Below are 21,591 nucleotides of genomic sequence, written 5' to 3' on the forward strand. Positions count from 1 at the left end.
CACAGAAGCAAATATAGGCCAGTGAGACTATAACAATATAAAGTTTCTGTACAGCAAAAGAAGCAATCACTAGAGTGAAAAAGCCAAAATGGTGAGTAGGAGTATATATTTTCAGATTATATACCTAAGAAGGGTTGATGGCTAAAATATTTTTAAAAATTCTTATGGCTAAAGTACTTTTAAATTATATGCTAGTAGACATTTCTCCATGGAAGACATACAAATAGCCATCAGGTATATGAAAAGATGTTCACTATTAGCAGTGATCTTGGAAACATCAATAGAAATATCAGTCCAAGGCACAACTGATGTTGCTTTTTACATCTGTTAAGATTGCTCTAAACAACAGTAAAAGCAAAGACATAAGGTGCTGACAAGGATGTGGAGAAATGGGAACTCGTGAACACTGGGTTAGAATGTGAAATGCCACTAAGGAACAGTATGGAGGCTCCTCAAAAAATTTAAAATCTTACTACCATATGATCAAGAAATCCCTCTTTTGCTATTTATCTAAACCAAAATCAAAATCTCAAACAGACATCTGTACTCTCATTTCACTGCAGTAATATTCACAGTGTCCAAGATGTGCAAACTATCTAAAATGTTTAATGACAGATGAATGAATAAAGAATACAGAAAACACACACACACACACACACACACACACACACACACACACACACACACACACACACACACACACACACACACACACACACACACACACACCATGGACTACTATTCAGCTTTTAAAAGATTTTATCATTTGTAAATAACACATAACAGTGTCCTTGATCACAATGTGCTAACTGACATAAACTAGTCATAAAGGACATATATAAATTACTCCACTTTTGTCAGGTATGTAAAATAAATAAATAAAATAGGATACTACATTTTTCCTTTGGGTTCCAAACAGATGGCATGATTAGAGCTATATTCTGAGAAGCAGAAGGTAACAAATCCCCAGTAGACACATCCACTCAGACAAAACAATTATCCCCTCCTTGCCACTAAACTTTCTATTAGTTACTATACCAGAGTCACCCAAAACCAACCATTTTATTTTTGCAAATCTCATGATAATTTCCTAAAGCAAAAATGAAAATTAAAACTGACCTTTGGTGAGCCACAGTCACATTCTTCCCCAGGGTCCACCAATTTGTTACCACAGGATGGGGCACTGTAGGCTTCATCAGGCTTTGGAATATTGAGAAGGCAGTTTCCTCCTTTATTTAAAGTTAACTTCTCAAAGTCATCAGCACTGCAACTGCTAAAGTTCCTGGAGCCTCTATAATAAATATTTTAAAAAGATTTTATGTTATGGGAGTTGCAATTTTGAATACTGAGTAGGGGTGTATTGTATAATGAGACAGAGACAGACAGAGAAAGAGATACTAGACACACTGACATTCAAACTCAAGGCCTCATACTCGCTCAGCTTACATACTCAGTGGTGCTCCACCAACTTGGCCATGCCTCCAATCTGGCTTTTTGCTGATTATACTGGAAACTGAATCTCATGGACTTTTCTACTTGGGCTCGTTCTGAACCATGATCTCCTTGAATAGCAAGGATTACAGGTGTGAGGCAATGATACCTGGCTCATTTTGAAATTTTTAAGTCATATCTTTAAGCAATCTCATAATCAACAGGGAAATACAAAATGTTTGCTCAGGTGAAACTTATCAAGAAAAGAAGAGATAAGCCTAAGCAAGGGTGTGAAGAAAGAGAACACTATATTCCATTGGGAATGCAGACTGACACTGCTAGTGAGGCAAACAGTGAGACTGAGACTTCTAAAGTTAACAACGAACTATGTATGACTTGTCTCCCCTGGACACCAACCCAACAGAAATGAATCACCACCTCATAAAGGCTTCTGTGTTCCCCTGATCAGTGTTACTCATGATTACCAAGACATGGAAACAACCTCACTGTCCACCAATGGAAAAATGCGTGGTGTGTGTTATGGGTGGTGTGTGTGTGTGTGATTATATTATATATACATATATGCATATATATGTATATATAATATACATATTATATTATATATACATACCCATGGATATACACACACAAATATATAGTGGAATTTTACTCAGTCTTATAAAAGGAGGTTCAACCACTACCACAGGAATAAACATAGAGGATGTTATGGCAAATAAAAATGAAACATACACCAAATAAAAATCTCATAATCTTAAAAGATAAAATATTTTAAAAAGTCACACAGAGAATATAAAGCAGCAGTCATGGTTAGCAGGAGAGGAAATGGGAAAATACAGGTCAAAGGATACACAGTATGCACATAAATAAGATAATTCTCAGGATCTAACGTACAATACGTAGACTAGAGCTAATATACTGATTTTTTTTTTGGCAAAAAGAGTACATTTTAGATGCTCTTGAACAAAAGAAAAAAAGGGTATATGTAGGATGATGGATATGTTCACCTGCCAGACAACAGTAGCCCTTTTATCATGCCATGCCAGGCATGATGGTATATGCCTATTATCATAACTTGGGAGGTAGAAGTTTGAGGCCAGCTTGGGATACATAGAGAAACTCTGTCTCAAAAGCAAACCAACCCACATATTATATTGTTCAACACAAGTATAAATAATATAGACACTTTTATTGACACATATACACACACACAAGCACACACATCCCCCCTCCAAAGGAATTTGGAGCTTAAGAATCTTATTCCTGGATGTGAAGGGTAAACAAAGGAGGAGGCTGCAATGCTTGGTAAGAAATGTACGCATTATCCTGCCCATGTAATTGTAACTCCTCTGTACAGTATGTTCACAAATAAAATAAAATTAAATTAAAAAAAAAATCTTATTCCTATCAGCTTGAGCCATGATGGCATGAGAGCTGGGAGTGGACATTACTTAAGAGTTCTTGAGGAAGGGTCTCTATCTACAGTTGGGTGTTTTGAAGATCACAACAGCTATAAAACAGATCCTCTTGGTGAGACTCTTGCCCTGAGTAAACACATGGCACTCTTGGTTGCTGACAAGTCTCCAGGGAAGTAGACAGCCCTGGCTCTAGACTACTAGAATAAGAAAGCATTACCTAGACTATTTGGTACTGTTCTCTACTTTTGACAACAGTCTGGATGTGAGATATCAGATATTTTTAATAGAATGACTGGCAGAGAATGAAAGGAGAAAAACGTGAGCAAGCAACTATTCTGACAAAGTATACACAAAGACAAAATTCTGACTCATGGGAAGAAAAGATCTACCATGAGTTGTGTGATAATAACACACGTGTTAGTATTCTTTTTTCTTGATTTTTTTTTTGGCAGTACTAGGATTCGAACTGAAGACTTTGCCCTTGCAAAGCAAGTGCTACATCATTTGAGCCACATCCTCAACCTTTATTGGTTTAGGTTTAGCCTGGACCACCATGTTCCTTCCTACATCGTACTGGGAAAACTGCTAGAGATGGGGTTTTGCTAGCTCCCTAACCAGGCTGGCCTGGAATAACAATCCTCTAGATCTCTGCCTCCCCCACAGTTGAAGATTACAGGCTATAAGCCACCATGCCTGGCTCTTTCTTGCCAATCTTAAGGACATTATTGAATGAGTTCTTTCATGCAATCTGCCATCCACTGTCCGTTTATATAAGACATTCTCCTTGGTAAACAGGATAAAGATGAGAACATAGCAGACAGTACCTGCCCAGAGGTCATCAGGTTCCAGTGAGTGAAATAGATTAAAAGTAATTAAGTAGATTAGTTGAAGTATTAGAAGGAGGTCAATGATGGAGGGGAAACTCGAGGGAGTAAGGGTGATGGCTGAGTAATGGTGGTGGTGAGTAAAATATCAGAAGGACAGCAAACAGTGAAGCAAGAACTTCAAACATTATGACCTTTCAATCAGATTAGACTGGATTAGATGTCTGCCCTGAAGCAGAAGAAGCATCAGCAGCTTGTTCAGAGAAAACCTTCTAGGAAAATAAGGGTGGGGAGAAGGTGAGAGGGAACAGGAAATGCTGAGAACAAAGTTGGGAATAGGCTACAACAAAAATGTGGCTTTCTTAACTACTGGGGATATGGGGGGCTTGGGAGTAGGCGATGAGAAGAGCAGAAATTGCTGACTGGACAAATGACTAGACTTCTGCTAACAGGTTATCTTTGGAGCCTAAATTCACAGGAAGAAGGCAAGGGAGCTCTTCCTGAAATCCAGTCACAGGGGAAATGAATCACAATGAGTGAGCAGGGAGGAACTGGACTGCCCAGAACTTAAAGGCTAATTCCAAGGCTACAGTGCTGAGATGGCAGAAGAAAGGAGGAAGCACTAACTACTACTACAGGGGATGTTAGCAAAATGAGTCCCTTCCCATAGCTTAGTCCACCCCTTCCTAGCATGCTCCCTTCCTAGGCAGCACTAGGCCCAAGTAGTAAAGGCAGTAAATAATCAACTTTCAACCCCTTTACCTTGGGTTGGCACTTCTATGGGGCAGCTACCACCATGTAAGGCAACAAGAGCCCCTTAGAGTGAACTTCAGGTCTGGACAGTTGCAGGACCCCTTATCTACTATTTGGATAGCAGCTATAAATCCTAGTTCGACATGATGAGGCCCCTGGCCCACACATCCACACCAGGGTCTCTACCTCCTTGCCCCATCTAGCCCCTCCTAAACCTCCTGGGTTCTACAGGTCACTTCAGTCAACAGCCGGTGCTTCTTCTCACTTCTCCCTTGTGAGAAGGAGTCTTGCCAACCCACTTTCCTGACAATAAACCTTTCTTTGTTCTCTGTACATGGATGTCTCTGGCAAAGTCTAATTAATTTTAATTTTGCTAACAGGGAAGACAAAGGGAGATGAGGGTTTAGGAAAGATTAAGAACAGTGTCAGACTATTTGATATCAAGTAAAAATGTTGAGCTCATAATATGGAATCATTCTTTGATAAACAAGGAAACATCCACTTAAACAAAGACTTGTAATTATTTATTTCCTGTTGTTGATTGTGGTTAGTTCTGTGCCTGCCCAGGCAATGTTTTCTCTAAGAATAGTAATTAAACAATAGCGATAGGAGTTGTGCAGTAGACTATCCTACACCTAAGTCCTTCATCACAACCCTCAAGTCTCTCACTTCTAAAAGGTTACTTTTGAAATAAGCTTATTATTTAGTAGTTGGAACACATTTTCTCATAAACAATGTTTGAATGCCTGAGTCCAGAGTCATTTATCAAAAAAAAAAAGTATGTTTTACTCATCATAAAGTTAACAAGAGTTCTGAAAATCCTAACACAATCAGAGACTAAATCATAATTCAGCCTCCAAAGATCTAGTCATTTGTCCAGTCAGCAATTTCTGCTCTTCTCATCGCCTACTCCCAGGCCCCCCATATCCCCAGTAGTTAAGAAAGCCACATTTTTGTTGTAGCCTATTCCCAACTTTTTCTCAGCATTTCCTGTTCCCTCTCATCTTCTTTCCACCCTTATTTTCCTAGAAGGTTTTCTCTGAACAAGCTGCAGATGCTTCTTCTGCTTCAGGGCAGACATCTAATCCAGTCTAATCTGATTGAAAGGTCATAATGTTTGAAGTTCCTGCTTCACTGTTTGCTGTCCTTCTAATATTGTACTCACCACCACCATTACTCAGCCATCATCCAAGGAAATTAACAAACACGCCCTAATTTGGCCTACAGTACAGTTCCAGGCAACAATGGAGACATTCCTTACTAGCAGTCCCTGGCTGGGAAAGAAACAAGAAAAATGATCTTTCTCCATACTTGGCTTGACTAACTGTAGAAATATTTCTACCCTCTACCTATCATCTCTAGACTTCAGTATTTAATTCAGAACATTTCCTTTCTTTTTTTCACTTCTGGCTAAGTTCCCAAAAATACTCCCTAAAAAAGATAGACAATGAGGGCAAACTGACCTACCAGGATATGATTTCTTTTTAAATCAAATGTCACTTAGAATTCATTGCTTATATTATTACTCGTCATTTCTGTGAGTAATCTGAAAACAACCAGAACATATTTTCACTATTACTATTCTGAAGGCAATAGCCTGGAATTGAAGGAGCCCTGAACATTGGCCTGACAAACTCCATTTGTCCATGTTGACTTTCTTTCTTGAGTCTCTCTCCCCACAGGGTCACCTCAGAGCTTCAGGAAGGACACCTCCATCCCACTGCTATCCGAGCCCACTCAAACTTACATGTTCCCACTCTATTTTATTCCACAGAGCCTCCCACCTCCTACATTCTATATTACTGATTTATTTAGTTGTCATATTGATACTTTGTCTCCTAAAAAAAAAAAAATCTCAAGTTCTTCAAAGACAAGTACCCAAAACAAAGCCTAGCATATTCCAAGGCTCAATAAACAACTGGAAAGAGTGATTGATGTAAAGATTCTTCTACCAGCATAAACTCCACTACAGAATCATTTCAATCCCTTTCTTAACTCTTATGCTCTTCTTTCCATGTCAATCTCACTGTGGCTCCTTACAATTGCTCCTTTTCCTGACTTCTTACTTTCCTCAACTTTCCACCAAGGAAACTTATTTCCCTTCCAACAGGAACTCTTTTACAAACATAGGACTTTTCTTATGTATGAAAGGCTCTTTTTCATCAGCACCATTGGAATTCTTTCCTGTCTATTTTGGAGCCTAGTATTTGCAGGAAAACTAAATCTTAAGGGGCTGGGAAGGTGGCTCAGTGGTAGAGCACTTGCCATGCATGCCTGAGGCCCTGGGTTCGATTCCTCAGCACCACATAAGCAAAAAGAAAAAAGCCAGAAGTGGCGCTGTAGCTCAAGTGGTAGAGTACTAGCCTTGAGCTGAAGAACTGAGGGACAGTGCCCAGGCCCAGAGTTCAGGCCCCATGACCGGACCAAAGATAAAAATAAAAATTTAAAAAAAATGTTTCTTAAACCTTTTTGGGATTATTTAATTAAAAAACAAACTTCTTATTGGTATATTTCATAGAATCAGGAAAACATGAGTATTCCCTCAGAAACATCATTATGCAATACCAAATTAAGAAGAAAGAACTGGCTAGATGCTGGGAGTTCACACTTGTAATCTTTGCTACTCAGGAGGCTGAGAGCTGATGATCGAGGCTTGAGCAAGCCCTGGCACGAAAATCCATGAAATAAAAACTGAAAGTGAACCTATGGCTCTAGTGGTAGGGGAGAGCTTTATCTTGAGAGATAAAGCTAAGGGACACTGCACAGCCCAGGCCCTGAGTTCAAGCCCCAGTACCAGCACACACACACACACACACACACACACACACACACACACACACACACACATATACATACACATACACACACACATACACATACACACACACACACACACACACACACATACACACACACACACACACACACACACGAACAACAACAAAAAAAAAAAAAAACAAGAAAAAGAAGGAAAAAAAAACTGGGTTACTCACGATGCTCCAGAGTTCATGATACAGCTCTTTGCTCCACAGAAGCAATCTCTCCCATCATCATGATTCATCCCCAGGTTATGGCCCAGTTCATGAGCAACAATAGATGCAAATGTTTCCACATTGATTTGTCCAAACTGTCCAAATACAGGAAGGTGTTGATAAATTTATGAACGAAGAGATGTTTTACTTCTTTTCACAAAAAGAAATGTATCCACAATGAGGTTGCCAGCCTATATGATAAGTCAAGCATCCAGCAATGGTCTTTGTACATTCTAGTCTAATACAGAATAGGTATGGTCATGAAAAAAAAAAATAGGTATGGTCATGAAGATAGATTCTTTTTGTTTGTTTGTACGAGTACAAGGCCTTGAACTCATGTCCTGTATTTTCACTTAAGGCTGACACTCTACCAAGTGAGCCACATCTGCACTTCTAGCTTTGTGAAGGTTAAGTGAAGACAAGAGTTTTAGACAGGCGGCAATGGCACATGTCCATAATCCTAGCTATACGGGAGGCTGAGATTTGAGGATCCTGGTTTGAAGCCAGCCTAGGCAGGAAAATCTATGAGACTCTTATCTCCAATTAACTACCAAAAAGCTGGAAGTGGAGCTGTGGCTCAAGGAGTAGAGTGCTAGCCTTGAGCATAAAACCTCAGTGACAACATCCAGGCCCAGCACAAAAAAAAAAAAAGAAAAAGAAGAAGAAAAAAAGAAAAGAAAAGGATCTCATGTACTTTTCTGCCTAGGCTTGTTTTGAATAGCAATCCTCAGATCTCAGCCTCCTGAGTAGCTAGGATTACAGGCATGAGCCAGCAGGACCTGGCTTGTATGGATTCTTTAAGCAATAGATTAGTCACTTTAGCACCAATAGATTGTTCTTTGTGGTATATGGGGAAAAAATAACTGATTCCATTTTAATTATCTGAAATAGGCCCTATTTCCTCATACACAAAAAGGTTAAAAAAAAAAAAGATAACACATGATAACCATTAGAAAACATGATCCAGTCTATAGAAATACAATACATCTGCCACTCCTACTGTGTCCTCATATTTAAAATATTGTTTGAAAAGTGAGTCAGAAGTAGAGTCAACAGATGCTGAGATTGTCCTAATGCATACATACAAAGCTGAGTGTGAAGAATAACCTACCACATTAATCCCGCCTGCATGGCTCCTTGAACACACAGTCCCCACAAACGCCATTCCTGCAGTCCCACCAAAGCCTTTCTTTCTAAATGAAAAGACAAAAGTTATATAGTACACTTTGGGGAAAAAAAGAAAAGGAACACTTAGTCCTATTTCTGTGAGAAATCTTACTTGCATTGACAAAACCAACACAAATTGGAAGAAAAAGAGCAAAAAGAAATAGTACTTTAGAATCAGAATACAGTTCTGCCTTCTATCCTTTCTATGATCCCAGAAAATAGGGTTAACGCTATGAGTCCGTTTTAAAATGTTTTTTCCGAACAAATGATAACCTTTAGATACAAAGTCAAGACTTTGGGTTTTTTGTTTGCTTTTGTGGGTTTGTTGGCTTGTTTGAGGGATTATCTTCTTCTGGATAAAAACCTTTTTGAAAATTAATTACAATTACTTACTCAACAAACTTCAGTGAGGAGATAGTAGATACAATGTCACTTGCTCAAGGAAGCTCTAAGGCTCTGTCATAACAGAAGTCACTATGCTTCCCACGCTGTTCCTCACACATGCCCAAGCCACAGCTGTCTTATCCCTTTGCTGGGAACTCTCTTCCACAAGCCTATTCCCTGGCCTCATTCAGGTCTTTACACAAAAGTCAACTCAGTGAGACATGCCCTGCCAGGTTACATCAAACTTCAACCTCCTTCCACCAGTACGTTTACATTTTACACACACTTTTACTTTTTACTCACCATTTATCACCACTTAACAAACTACAAACACATATGAGTATTGTTCATGGCAAATCTCTTCCATTAGAATATGAATTCCATATTCAGTATTATGATTATTGCTAACTCCCAGTACCTAAGGATGAATAAATATCTTTAAAATGAATAGACAAGTCCTCTTCCAGAGCATCTGACTAGTCTGACATAAAGGGATTACCAAGAAAACATCCCAATCAGAACATGTTAGAGCAAACTCTACAGAAGTCAAAAGCCAACATATGCTCAAAGCTTTTTGTTCAAATGACTGAAGATCATCATCAAACATCTGAGACCTGTCTATAATGAGACTGACAGAGACAAAAGAGGAGAGAAAAGACAGACTGGCAGGAGTGCCTGCCCCTCTTGGTCTTCTGTTAAACCAGGGAATTCTTTTTGGAATACTTGAATGTACAACTTCACTGAAAATTATTTAACCACATCAGAATGAAGCCCCTGCGGTTATGCTGATATGAAGACCTATCCAGGCATTTTTCGGTACTTTGCTTTAAATCAACCCATTTTCACAAGAGAAAAACAGCAAAAGAAATCAAATTATGGGAATAAATTCCAAGGAGCAGTATAAGAAACCCAACAGCTGAAATAAAATGAGCTATAAATCGATAAGAAAAATCCCTAAAACTGAAGCATATTGGCTCCCATAATGAAATTACCCACTGAAAACAGTCAATAAGTGATGTTAAACTTAAAAGGCTGGAAGTGTTGGGTGCCAGAGGCTCACATCTGTAATTCTAGCTACTCAAAAGGCTAAAATCTGAGGGTTATGGTTTGAAGCCAGCTCAGGGAGAAAAGACCATGAGACTCTTATCTCCAATTAACCACCAGAAAGGCAGAAGGGTAGCTGTCTATGCTCAAGGGATATAATGTCAGCCTTAAATGAAAAAATAGCTAATTGACAATTCCCAGGCTAGTTCAAGCCATAGAATCAGCAACAACAAAAACACCTGAGAACCAAATTTCCACTTAAGATGAATGATGAGAAGTAGAGGCTACAGGCAAAAAACCAGGAATCAGAGTTGCTTTTCAATGCCTTCAGAATATAAAGAAACAAGGTTCCATGCCTAGAGTTCTATACGCAGCCAAATAATCCATTAAAGATACAGACACTAACTAGAACACACACCTGTGAAAGATGGAGGATAATCAGAGCTCAAACTGAGATGATCTTTAAATTCTGTTCTAAGATTATGAAGACATATTTTCAGGCATGCAAGAGGTCACTTTCAGAACCTTTCAAAGAAACAACTAGAAAACATGCTACACCAAAATGAGGAAGTACACTCAAGAAAGAGGAAGGACAGAGGCCAAAAGTACGGGGAAATCCATCTCAGAAGAGCAGGTTTATTATCACAAACTCATGTTCCACCCTAAGCACAAACTAAGCTTTCCTCACATAAACAAATGCCCCCAAACCTTAGAGCTTTTCATTCTAATACCAGGACCTTTTTGAAAATTATTTTCCTTATAAGCATAGGAAGGAACTTCCTGAACAGAGTCCCAGGGTCACAACAAATTGGAGACTACCTTAAAATAAACAAATGGGACTACCTTAAAATAAAAAGTTTCTGCACAGCTAAAGCTATACCAACCAAGCTAGAAAGACAACCAATTAATTGGGAAAAAATATTTACCAGCACTATATCAGCCAAGGGGTTAATATCCAGTATATACAGGGAACTCAAGAAACTAATACCTCCCGAACCTAACAAACCAATTACTAAATGGGCAAGGGAACTAAAGAGAGATTTCTCAGAAGAAGAGATAAAAATGGCAAAGAAACACATGAGGAAATGTTCACCATCCCTGGTTGTGAAGGAAATGCAAATAAAGACAACCCTGAGATACCACCTTACCCCAGTCAGAATGTCCCACATCCACAAGTCAGCCAATGACAAATGCTGGAGGGGATACAGAGAAAGAGGAACCCTATTACACTGCTGGTGGGAATGTACACTTATACAACCACTTTGGAAAGCAGTCTGGAGGGTCCTCAGAAAGCTAAATGTTGACCTCCGTTATGACCCAGTCATACCACTTCTAGGCATCTATCCTGAACAACAGGAACCAGCATACAAGGACACATGCACCTCCATGTTTATTGCAGCACTGTTCACAATAGCCAGGATATGGAAACAACCCAGATGTCCCACCATAGATGAATGGATCCAAAAACTGCGGTATCTATACACAATGGAACATTATGCAGCCATTAAAAAGGACAAAATATTGCCATTTGCAGGAAAATGGATGAAGCTAGAAGAAATCATGTTGAGCGAGGTAAGCCAAGTGCAAAGAGACAAACGGCACATGGTCTCCCTGACAAGTGGATGTTAAACCAAAATGTTAGGTGATTCGACAAAATTAACAGGACTTAAAGAAACAAAGGACTTCTACTCATCTGGTCGAATCACTACTAAATAACCCCATGCTGCTGATCACATATATGGTATATATGTGCACACTGGAGGGAAACCAGGAGGACGACACAGAACTAGAGGGAATCAGGGAAAAACATACACCAGCGGGACCCATCAGCTGTACTGGACACTGACCAAAATGAACTAAGCAACTCAATGGCAGCGATGGGAGGGAGGGAACAAGTAGGAAAGAGGGAACAGCTGATGCTATGCAAAACAAAAGAAATGTACATATCACCCAATGTGGAAGAAATAATTGTATGGCAAAGCCCAAAGAACTCATAAATGTTATAGACCATGATAGACAATTTGCCCCATGAAAGTTAGAATGTGTTTGTGACTTTAACTAAGCATCACCATCCCACAATACTGTGAAATTTGGGAAATTATGTAACCACTTAATCACAATAAAAAATTTGAAAAAAAAAGAAAATTATTTTCCTGGCCCTTTCATTCATAGTACTCACAGCACTAACTGGGCACTGTCGTGTCTTCGGCGTGTAATGAGATACTTCTCCCTCCATTGTACAAAGTTCCCCAGCACATCGCCAGCACCTCCAGTAATACTGATCAGGTTTCTATTTGTCCAAATCTCCAGTCCAACTAACACAATTCGAATATTTAACATAATGTACATCTAAGAAGAAAAGAGAAATACAACATATTAAAGAACATGAAAAAATATTTTAAATTACTCAATTAATATAACTACTGAAGATTAAAACAGGACTCACAGCCAGGCACTAGTGGCTCATACCTGCAATCCAAACCACTCAAGAGGCTGAGATCGGAGGATCACAGTTCAAGGCCAGACTGGGTGGAAAAGTCTGGAACCTTTCAATTAACCACCAAAAAAGAGCTGTGGAATGGTGACATAAGTGGCAAGTGTGCCAAACTTGAGCAAAAAGCTAAGGACAGTACCCACTCCCTAAATTCAAGCCCCAGTGCTAGTACACACACACACACACACACACATACATGCATATATACATACACATAAACACAACATACATACACACACACACACACACACACACACACACACACACACACACACACACAAAATAAACCAGGATTTATTCCATTTTTTTTAAAGTCTTTCCTTTACTGCAATGAGACTTTTAACTTCTCAAAAGTATCCTCACTCAGGAAGTGATTCCTTTTTTATCTCTCACTCTAAGATATGACAATCTCTAGAAATTAAAGGTTTGGAGTAAATTTCATCCCACTTTCAAGTAATAGAGTAAATAGTATCCCAGTGACATAGTATATATCTAGAATGTGCTCCCAACAACCCATATTGGTAAAGGTTTTTTTTTGGTCGGTCGTGGGGCTTGAACTCTAGGCCTAAGTGCTGTCCCTCAGCTCTTCAGCTCAAGGTGCGCTCTACCACTTGAGCTACAGCACCACTTCCAGTTTTCTGGTGGTTTATTGGAGATAGGAGTCATGGTCTTTCCTGCCCGGGCTGGCTTTGAATTGAGATCCTCAGATCTCAGCCTCCTGAGTAGCTAGAATTACAGGCATGAGCCACCAGCGCCCGGCGTGTAGTAGAATCTTTCAGAGCTGACACTTAGTAGAAGGTCTTCAGGTCATTACACAGCATGCCCTTGAAGGGTACTGAGGGACCTTATTCCTTTGTCTTCCTTTCTTTTACTTCTTGGCCATTAGGTTAGTTGGTTTGTTCCACCATGTACTCCTTCCATTCCCAAAACAATAGAGCCAATTAAGTCCAGAATTAAAACCTCCCAAACTGTGAACCAAAATAAACCTTCTCTCTTTATAATTTCATTAGCTAGTTAATTACAGTGTCAGGAAGCTGACCAACACAGATATTTAATGGAAAAATTCACACATTTCACTGAAGAAATAGGGATGAGTTTGATTATAAAGTGCAACTTCATTATCCTATTGAAGGTGTTATGTATTACTCAGTCAACCACAAACAGTTCTAAACACTTCTCTATGCTCCTACCACAGGTACCTCAAAGTTTTCAGATAAAGGATGGTAGAACTTATATCCATTTTGTATAGATAGAAAGTTCTCTCTCTCTCTCTCTCTCTTTCTCTCTCTCTCTCTCTCTCACACACACACACACACACACACACACACACACACACACACACACACACACACACACACACACACACACACACACACACACACACACACACACACCAAATTAATACTGTCTTATTATAGTTTCAGAGTAAGAGGTAGCCTTAATCCTAGCAAGATTTTCTCAAACAAAACTCTAAAACATTTGCACATGAAGTACCTTAGCCTATATACTGAGATAACTCAGATGCTAATATAAAATCTCCTGTTCTTTTCCAAGTCTACACCTGTACTTTACTTTCAAACATTTTTTTAAAAAGTTACCAAACAAGATAGACAGATTTCTCTCAGTAGTCATTTAGGCTCCACAAAAGTCAATTTTTAAATTCTGCTCTGAGATTGAAAGGACACTAGAGAACAAGAAACATAGCTTACGCTATCCAGGTAGTTTGCTAAGCGAACCATCTCCTCCCTCACAGCAGTCTGATTTCTTCCCATCATGTCATACTGGAAAAACAAAGGATGAAAAAATAAACATCTAATCTTTGACAATGAAGATCAAAATCTAAACAGCAACTCTGAAGTGAAAATTGAGGTGTTTAGACCTTTGACATTATTTTAATAATAAATGTAAAAAGACACTTGTTAATGATAAGTAGGAATAAAGGAATAACAGACACTATGGAATCTTCATTTTCTTCAAATGAGTATAATTTAAATGTGTTTCCTTCCTAATGTTCGTTTTTTTTATTTCTTTTTATGCAAAAATGTTTTCAAGCATTTTATAAGCTAATGCTTAGATTATGGGACAAAAGACAATCCAATATATTTCCCAATCCTTTCACTTTTAGACTGACATTACCAATAAACCATTTCTAATCCTTGGGCTAAAGTAATAATGAGCAATTAATCACATATCACTATTTTTGTTGTTGTTATTGGTTGTAGGGCTTGAACTCTGGGCTTGGACGCTGTCCCTGTGCTCTTCAGCTCAAGGCAAGTGCTGTATTGCATGAGCCACAGTGCCACTTCCAGTTTTCTAGTGGTTTATTGGAGATAAAGAGTCTCACAGCCTTTCCTGCCCAGGCTGGCTTTGAACCATGATCCTCAGATCTCAGCCTCCTGAGTAGCTAGGATTACAGGTGTGAGCCACCAGTGCCCGGCTCACTAAATAAAAATTTTTATGTGACTGGAAAACATAGATATGTAAAAATTTGGTTATATCAGCTGGGCACTTGTGGCTCATACCTATAGTCCTAGCTACTCAGGAGGCTGAGATCTAAGGGTTGAGGCTCAAAACTAGCCTGGGCAAGAAAGTTCTTGAGACCATTATCTCCAATTTTAAAAAAAGCCAGAAGTTGAGCTATGGCCTCAAGTGGTAGAGTAGAAAAGCACAGTGATGGCACCCAGGCCCTGAGTTCATACCCCAGGCCCAGCACAAATATTTATTTTTATTTATATGATATAGATAGATACATAAATTCATAGATACATTGATTTGACAAGTTATTTTCTCTGAGACCTGGTTAAATCCAAATATCTACTTTAACTTCATTTTAAAGAACCAACTTATTAATCAAAAGAAAATCTTACATAGAATTTGTAACTCTGTACCACGATAAAGGCCTTAATCTTTTTTTTTTTGTTCAGTCATGGGGCCTGAACTCTGGGCCTAGACACCTTCGCTCAGCTCTTCAGCTCAAGGTTAGCGCTCTACCACTTGAGCCACAGCGCCACTTCCGGCTTTTTTCTTTTTGCTTATGTGGTGCTGAGGAATCGAACCAAGGGCCTCATGCATGCAAGGCAAGTGCTCTACCACTGAGCCACCTTCCCAGCCCCAAAAGGCCTTAATCTTATCAGGTAAGCACCATACTATTATTCTCCTAAGCGAAGGGGGAAAAAAAGGAATAGAGCTTAATGGAAATGGAAACCTTTCTAATTATGAACCATTTCCTGCATCCTATAACAAATCTACTTGAGAGAACAATAGAGAAAAACAGTTTAATCTTCCTTTTTGTCACTCATTCAAAACATTCTACAGAAACTTTTCAGCCACTATTTGGGGCAGAGTTCAAACTTCCTATATGTCCCCTGTGGTTTTCCTTCTACTACCTGAAGATGACAAACCTATAATGAACAAACTTGAGCACCTTTCTCTCTTAATGAATGGGCCTTGTCATTTCCCTGCCTACACAATAAGAGATTTAAAAAAAACAAATCATCTCCAGCTTTTACATGAAAAGAGATATCAATCTTAAGTTTCTACAAACAACAAATTTCAAAGTAAAAATCAACCAAAACATTTTATAATAATCCTGTATCTGACTAAAGACACATTACTTCTCTCAGTTAAGTAAAGCAATTTTTCAATTTCTTAAGTAAAAAGAAAGATCTATCATTGTTTTATCCTATGTCTTGAGGTTAATACCACTGTTTTTAAAGTATGCCAGGCCCCAAATGTTTTCTTACATCTTAAAAGTAAAGTACACATTAGCTGAAATGTTATTAACCCAAGCAACTGCATTAGGCAACAGGACAAACCTTGATTGTCTTGGTTTATAGTCACAGCCCAGTAAGTAATGTGAAAAGTTCTCAAGACATTAACCTACACAGCTTCTCAATAAATCCAGCATAAATGAATCAGAGAACAGGGGGAACTGAGCATGGTGAAGCAGCTATAATCCCAGAAATTGAAAGGATGATGGTCCAGGCAAAAGTTACCAAGACCTGAGCCAGGTGCCAGTTGCTAACGCCTGTAATCCTCAAGAGGCTGAAGTCTGAGGATCCCATTTCAAAGCCATCCCAAGCAGGAGAGTCCACTAAACTCTTATCTCCAATTAACTACTGGAATTGGAGCTGTGGCTTGGGTGACAGAGTGAAAGCCTTGAGCAAAAAAGCTCAGGGACAGTATCAAGGCTCTAGATTTAAGGCCCAAAACAGACACCCTACCCCCTCAAAGTAAAAAAGTTATCAAACCTATCTCAAAAAGAAGGAACACACGATAGAGTAATCCCACCCACTTGAGAGGTATAGGCAGGAAAATTATAGTTCAAAGCTGACCAAGCATAAGTATGAACCCCTATCTGAAAATAAACAAAAAGCAAAAAGACCAGTCATGGCTGGCTCAAGCAGTAAAGGAAACACGAGGTTCTCAGCTCAATCCCAAGCATAATAATGAAAGGAAAAAAAAAAAAGGAAAGAGAGAGAGGTGGGTAGGAGACAGGGATGGAGGGAGGAAGAGAGAGAGGAAAAAGGAAGGAAGGGGAAGGGAAAGGAAAGGAAAAGAGAAAGAGGAAAGGAAAAGGAAGGAAAGGAAAGGAAAGAGAAACAAAGTATCACTAAAAAATAAAGTTAAAAGTAGTCTATTTGCTGGCACCAGTGGCTCACGCCTGTAACCCTAGCTACAGGAGACTGAGATCTGAAGATCATAGTTCAAAGCCAGCCCAGGCCAGGCAGATAAGTCCACGAGGCTCTTATCTCCAAATAACCACCAAAAAGCCAGAAATGGAGCCGTGGCTCAAGTAGTAGAGCACAAGCCTTGAGCAAAAAATGCTCAGGGACAACACCCAGGCTCTGCGTTAAAGCACCAAGAATAAGAGGGGGGTGGGGAATAATCTTTGCAACATTCAACTTCTGGTGGTATGTTGCCACTAAAGTTTAAACCATGCCAGGTCTGTAATCCCTGCAGCTGGGAGATAGAGATAGGAAAACTGTGAGTTTAAAGCCAGCCTGAAAAATCCTGGTCTCAGAAAATTAAAAGAAAGAAGAAAAGAAGGAAGGAAGGAGCCTTTTTAGTTTTAAATTTTCACTCAAAAATCAATACACATTTATCACATTTCAGGTTTCCTTTATAGGAAACTTTTCATGAAAAAAGAGAAGAGTCACATTTCTTACCCTTTCCTTGTCTACGACAATGAACAGCTCCACATATCTGGTCTGTGGCAGGACAGCTCTTCTTCTCTGTCAAAACAGTGTGCACATTGTAAGTAAATACACAAATTACATATTCATGATCAAACCTTAGTCTCTAGCTATGTACTTTCATGTCTCCTAAAAATAATATTAAATTATTTTACTTCACATAAAGTCAAAGTCAGCAGGGCCTGGTGGCTCGTGCTAATCCTAGAAACTCAGGAGGCTGAGATGTGGGATCAAGCTTTGAAGCCAATTCCAGCACAAAAATATGAGACACTTTATCTCCAGATAAAAAAAGCTGGAAGCAAAGCTGTGGCTCAAGTGGTAGAGTACCAGCCTGGAGCAGAATTGCTGTTAAGTTTGTGAAGGCATGAGTCCAAGCAAGCCCCACTACCAGCACAGTGAGATTCCACCTCACCCCAATTAGAATGGCCATCATCAGCAACTCAAACAACAGATGCTGGCACAGATATAGGAAAAAAGGAACCCTAATACATTGTTGGTGGGAATATAAACTTCAACCTCTCTGGAAAGCAATTTGAAGGTTTAAAAAAAAAAAACTACACATAAAACTACCCCATGATCCAGCAATAGCACCACTGGGCATTTATCCAAACGATTACAAACAGTAAAGCCACTTGCACTACCATGTTGATTGCTGCACTATCACTATAGCCAAGATATAGAAACATCCTAGCTGTCTTTCAATGGACAAATGGGACAAAATATATGTATGTGTGTGTGTGTACATATATATATATATATATATATATATATATATATATATATATATATATATATATATAATGGAATTTTACTCATTCATTAGGGAGAATGACATTACATTTTTGCAAAGAAATGGGCAAACCTGGGGAAAAAATGTGTTGGTGAAGTTAGGCCAAGAGAGACAAAGGTGCATGTTCTCTCTAATATCTCGAAGCTAGACCTAATTTATAAATGTACTATGTAAACACATACAGGGTTGTATGCAACTGTACAGAAGTGCTTTAACCGACATATGGTATTTGCAGGGGAGAGTTCAAATGGTTCAATTCCTTAGAAAAACTAACTCACAGTTCAACAAATTAATACCAGAAAACTGGCACTTCAAAAGTAGAAAGGAGAAGGTCAATGAAGAGAGGAAGAGGGGAGAAAATGAAGTCATAAATCAATGCATATCCAATGAAACTAGAAAAACTGAGCGAAGGGTTGGGTAGAACAGATGGGAGAGAATAATGAAAAGGATGACATCAAGATGTATTTTACTCATAAACTGATTTGTTGAATGGTCACCCCTATGTACAACTACTTAAAGATAATAAAATTTTAATTTTGTTTTAAAAAAGAAACTAATCTAGTCCTGGAACAATTTCAACCTAAAAGATCCACAACAAGAATACTCAGGAAGTCCTCAACAAGAGTCATATGTGGCCTTAGAAGACATCTTGGGCAATTAAATCCTAAAGCCAGACCAATCAGTGCCTCTTCCCCATCCCCCATCTTATCTAGAGCTCCATGAACTGGCACTTTCCTTTATGAACTAGTTATCTAAATAAAACCTAATGCATTACGATGTAACAATGCTAAATGTAATTTCTGTTTAATATTTAAAAATTTAAACCCCAGTTTCCAAAATTTACAGAATTAAAACAGTCTTCAGGTTTGGTTCCTATCACATTGTCTGATACATAGTCCAAAAAGAAAAAACAAAATTAAGTACTGGTTTAATGATAACAAAATGAATGAATGTTACAAACATTAGTCAGAGCCAGGAAAAATGTTATTGTTCCCTTACTCGAAGCAGTTGAGTCATGCTGGGCTGCTCTTCCTCTCCATGGTTTGTGGTCTCCTGTGTATCCTTGTTAGGAACTCCACACTTCAGAGGCTCTTGTTGGACATCATCCATTCGGTAAACCAAGTGCTCAAAGTATAAGCTGTTGTGCAGGGGTTCAATGCCATAACTTGAATTCCCTAAATGGAGCAATCCTCTGAAGGTGGTGGATATACCATTTTTAAGGGGAAGAAAGGCACAGAAAAAGAATCAGAAAACTTGAATTCAAGTCCTCATATTGCACACATACAAGAAGGCATAGTGGATGAAGAAGAAAAAAGGAGACATTAGAGCCAGGTATATGTGAATTTAAAGCTGACAAGCAGCACTGTCTGTAAGTTACTTAACTCTGAAGTATTGCTATCCAGTGGGAGGCACTACTGAGAATGAGGGCTGGAATTAAAGGACTAGCTCAGTTTTTCCACTGGCTGAGAAATTCTCAGAAAGTATTTTTTTTTTTCTTTTTGGGGGGGCGGGGTAAATTGGTGCTAGTACTGGGGCTTGAATTCAAGGCCTTCCACTCTTGCTTGGCTTTTTCATGCAAGGCTGGTACTTTACCACCTGAGTGACACCTCTATTTCCTGCTTTTTTGCTAGTTAAGTAGAGATAATATTCTCGGAGACTTTTTTGTCCACTCTGGCTTTGAACTGTGATCCTGAGATCTCAATCTCCTGAGTAGAAAGGTGTGAGCTATCAGCAAGCACATGGTTCCCAAAAAGTCTTTTAACCCTTGCCTTAGTATATAGTCCACAGAACACTGTTATGACAAATAGCTCATTTAATATGCATAAAATACTTAGCACATTGCATAATACAGATATTCAGTCATCTTACAAAGTTATTTATGTATCTTACATAGTTATACATGTGTGTATGTATATATATATATATGTATGTATGTATGTATGTATGTATGTATGTATGTATGTATGTATTACAGCCAACTTACATAGTTGGTCTGAGAATTAGAGTAATACTTATAAGTTCAATCAGGTATGCAATCAGCTAACTGGCACAGTGCTAGATTGTCAGATCTTCAATATAGACAACTTTAAGACTATTACAACATCATTTGCTATTGATACAATTTTTCTGAACCATTTTTTTTCTCACAAATATGGTAACATGCTTTCTCAGTCATTATGAGACTTAAGTGAAACAATAAAGATAAAAATTTCATAAACAAAGTGCTATCAAATGTAAATGGTTATTTTATTTTAAATAGCAAAAGTATTTAATGATCTCAAAAGATGGAATTTCCCCTTTACCTACTGAAATTTACTATCAGATTTTCCCAAATAAACATATCAAGAATTTCTGAAGCATCGCTTATAACATCAAACTAAAATTTTTGTTAAATATACAAAGTAGGTAGATTTGGAGACTGAGATAGAAGAAGAGTTACGAAATGTAAAGAAAGAAAATAAACAAGACACAGAAAAGTCCTTACCTGAGTCCAGAACAGTCACTCAGAGCAACGGATGAGTTGTAAACTCCCTCCACATAGCCTCGATAATGACAATGGTTCTGAATGAAAAACACTGCATTATCTTCAAATACTGGGGCATTGTTGAAAATCATGATAATTGCAAAGCTTACAAGAAATACATGTACAAAAAACTTTCGCTGAGAATGTTGTTACCCCATGATAGCACCTGACATTCCTCAGACTATCTGCATACAATCCACCATCACCCAGCAAGTCCATAAATGCTCAGGATTACAGAAGATTCTACATACAAACAGCTCTGCCCCACTGACCTTTCAGAGACAGAACAGGACAGCATTATGTCAGGATTGACATTTTAAATTACTGTCAATCCCAGAGGGCACTGCAGTCAGTAGACAGATGATCTAGGAAAGGACCTTGGAGAGGCTAATAAGGCCCAGAAGGGAGAAGATTCAGCATGAGAAGAAAAAGTACTCTGATCAGATGACTTTCTTTTCTTCCTATGGTTGTATTAATTAAACTACTACTAATTACAAATCCTGCCATTTTCAAAAGC

The 21,591-nt window shown here is 38.6% G+C and overlaps 1 protein-coding gene across 1 annotated transcript in view; it reads right to left on the reverse strand.

The window, feature by feature from the left end:
- Adam9 (ADAM metallopeptidase domain 9) overlaps window positions 1–21,591 on the reverse strand; it is a 104,586-nt gene that overhangs the window by 56,497 nt on the left and 26,498 nt on the right. Inside the window, exons 5-12 of the mRNA XM_070016125.1 lie at window positions 21,036–21,112; window positions 19,550–19,742; window positions 17,734–17,799; window positions 14,275–14,346; window positions 12,251–12,420; window positions 8,588–8,669; window positions 7,438–7,571; window positions 1,120–1,291 (exon numbers count right to left, since the gene is read on the reverse strand). Coding sequence (XP_069872226.1) covers window positions 1,120–1,291; window positions 7,438–7,571; window positions 8,588–8,669; window positions 12,251–12,420; window positions 14,275–14,346; window positions 17,734–17,799; window positions 19,550–19,742; window positions 21,036–21,112 — 966 coding nt within the window. The remainder of the gene's footprint in view (window positions 1–1,119; window positions 1,292–7,437; window positions 7,572–8,587; window positions 8,670–12,250; window positions 12,421–14,274; window positions 14,347–17,733; window positions 17,800–19,549; window positions 19,743–21,035; window positions 21,113–21,591) is intronic.

The sequence above is a fragment of the Dipodomys merriami genome, unplaced genomic scaffold, assembly GCF_024711535.1.
Source record: "Dipodomys merriami isolate MVZ:Mamm:240054 unplaced genomic scaffold, mDipMer1.0.p SCAF_12, whole genome shotgun sequence".
Classification (NCBI taxonomy): Eukaryota; Metazoa; Chordata; class Mammalia; order Rodentia; family Heteromyidae; genus Dipodomys; species Dipodomys merriami.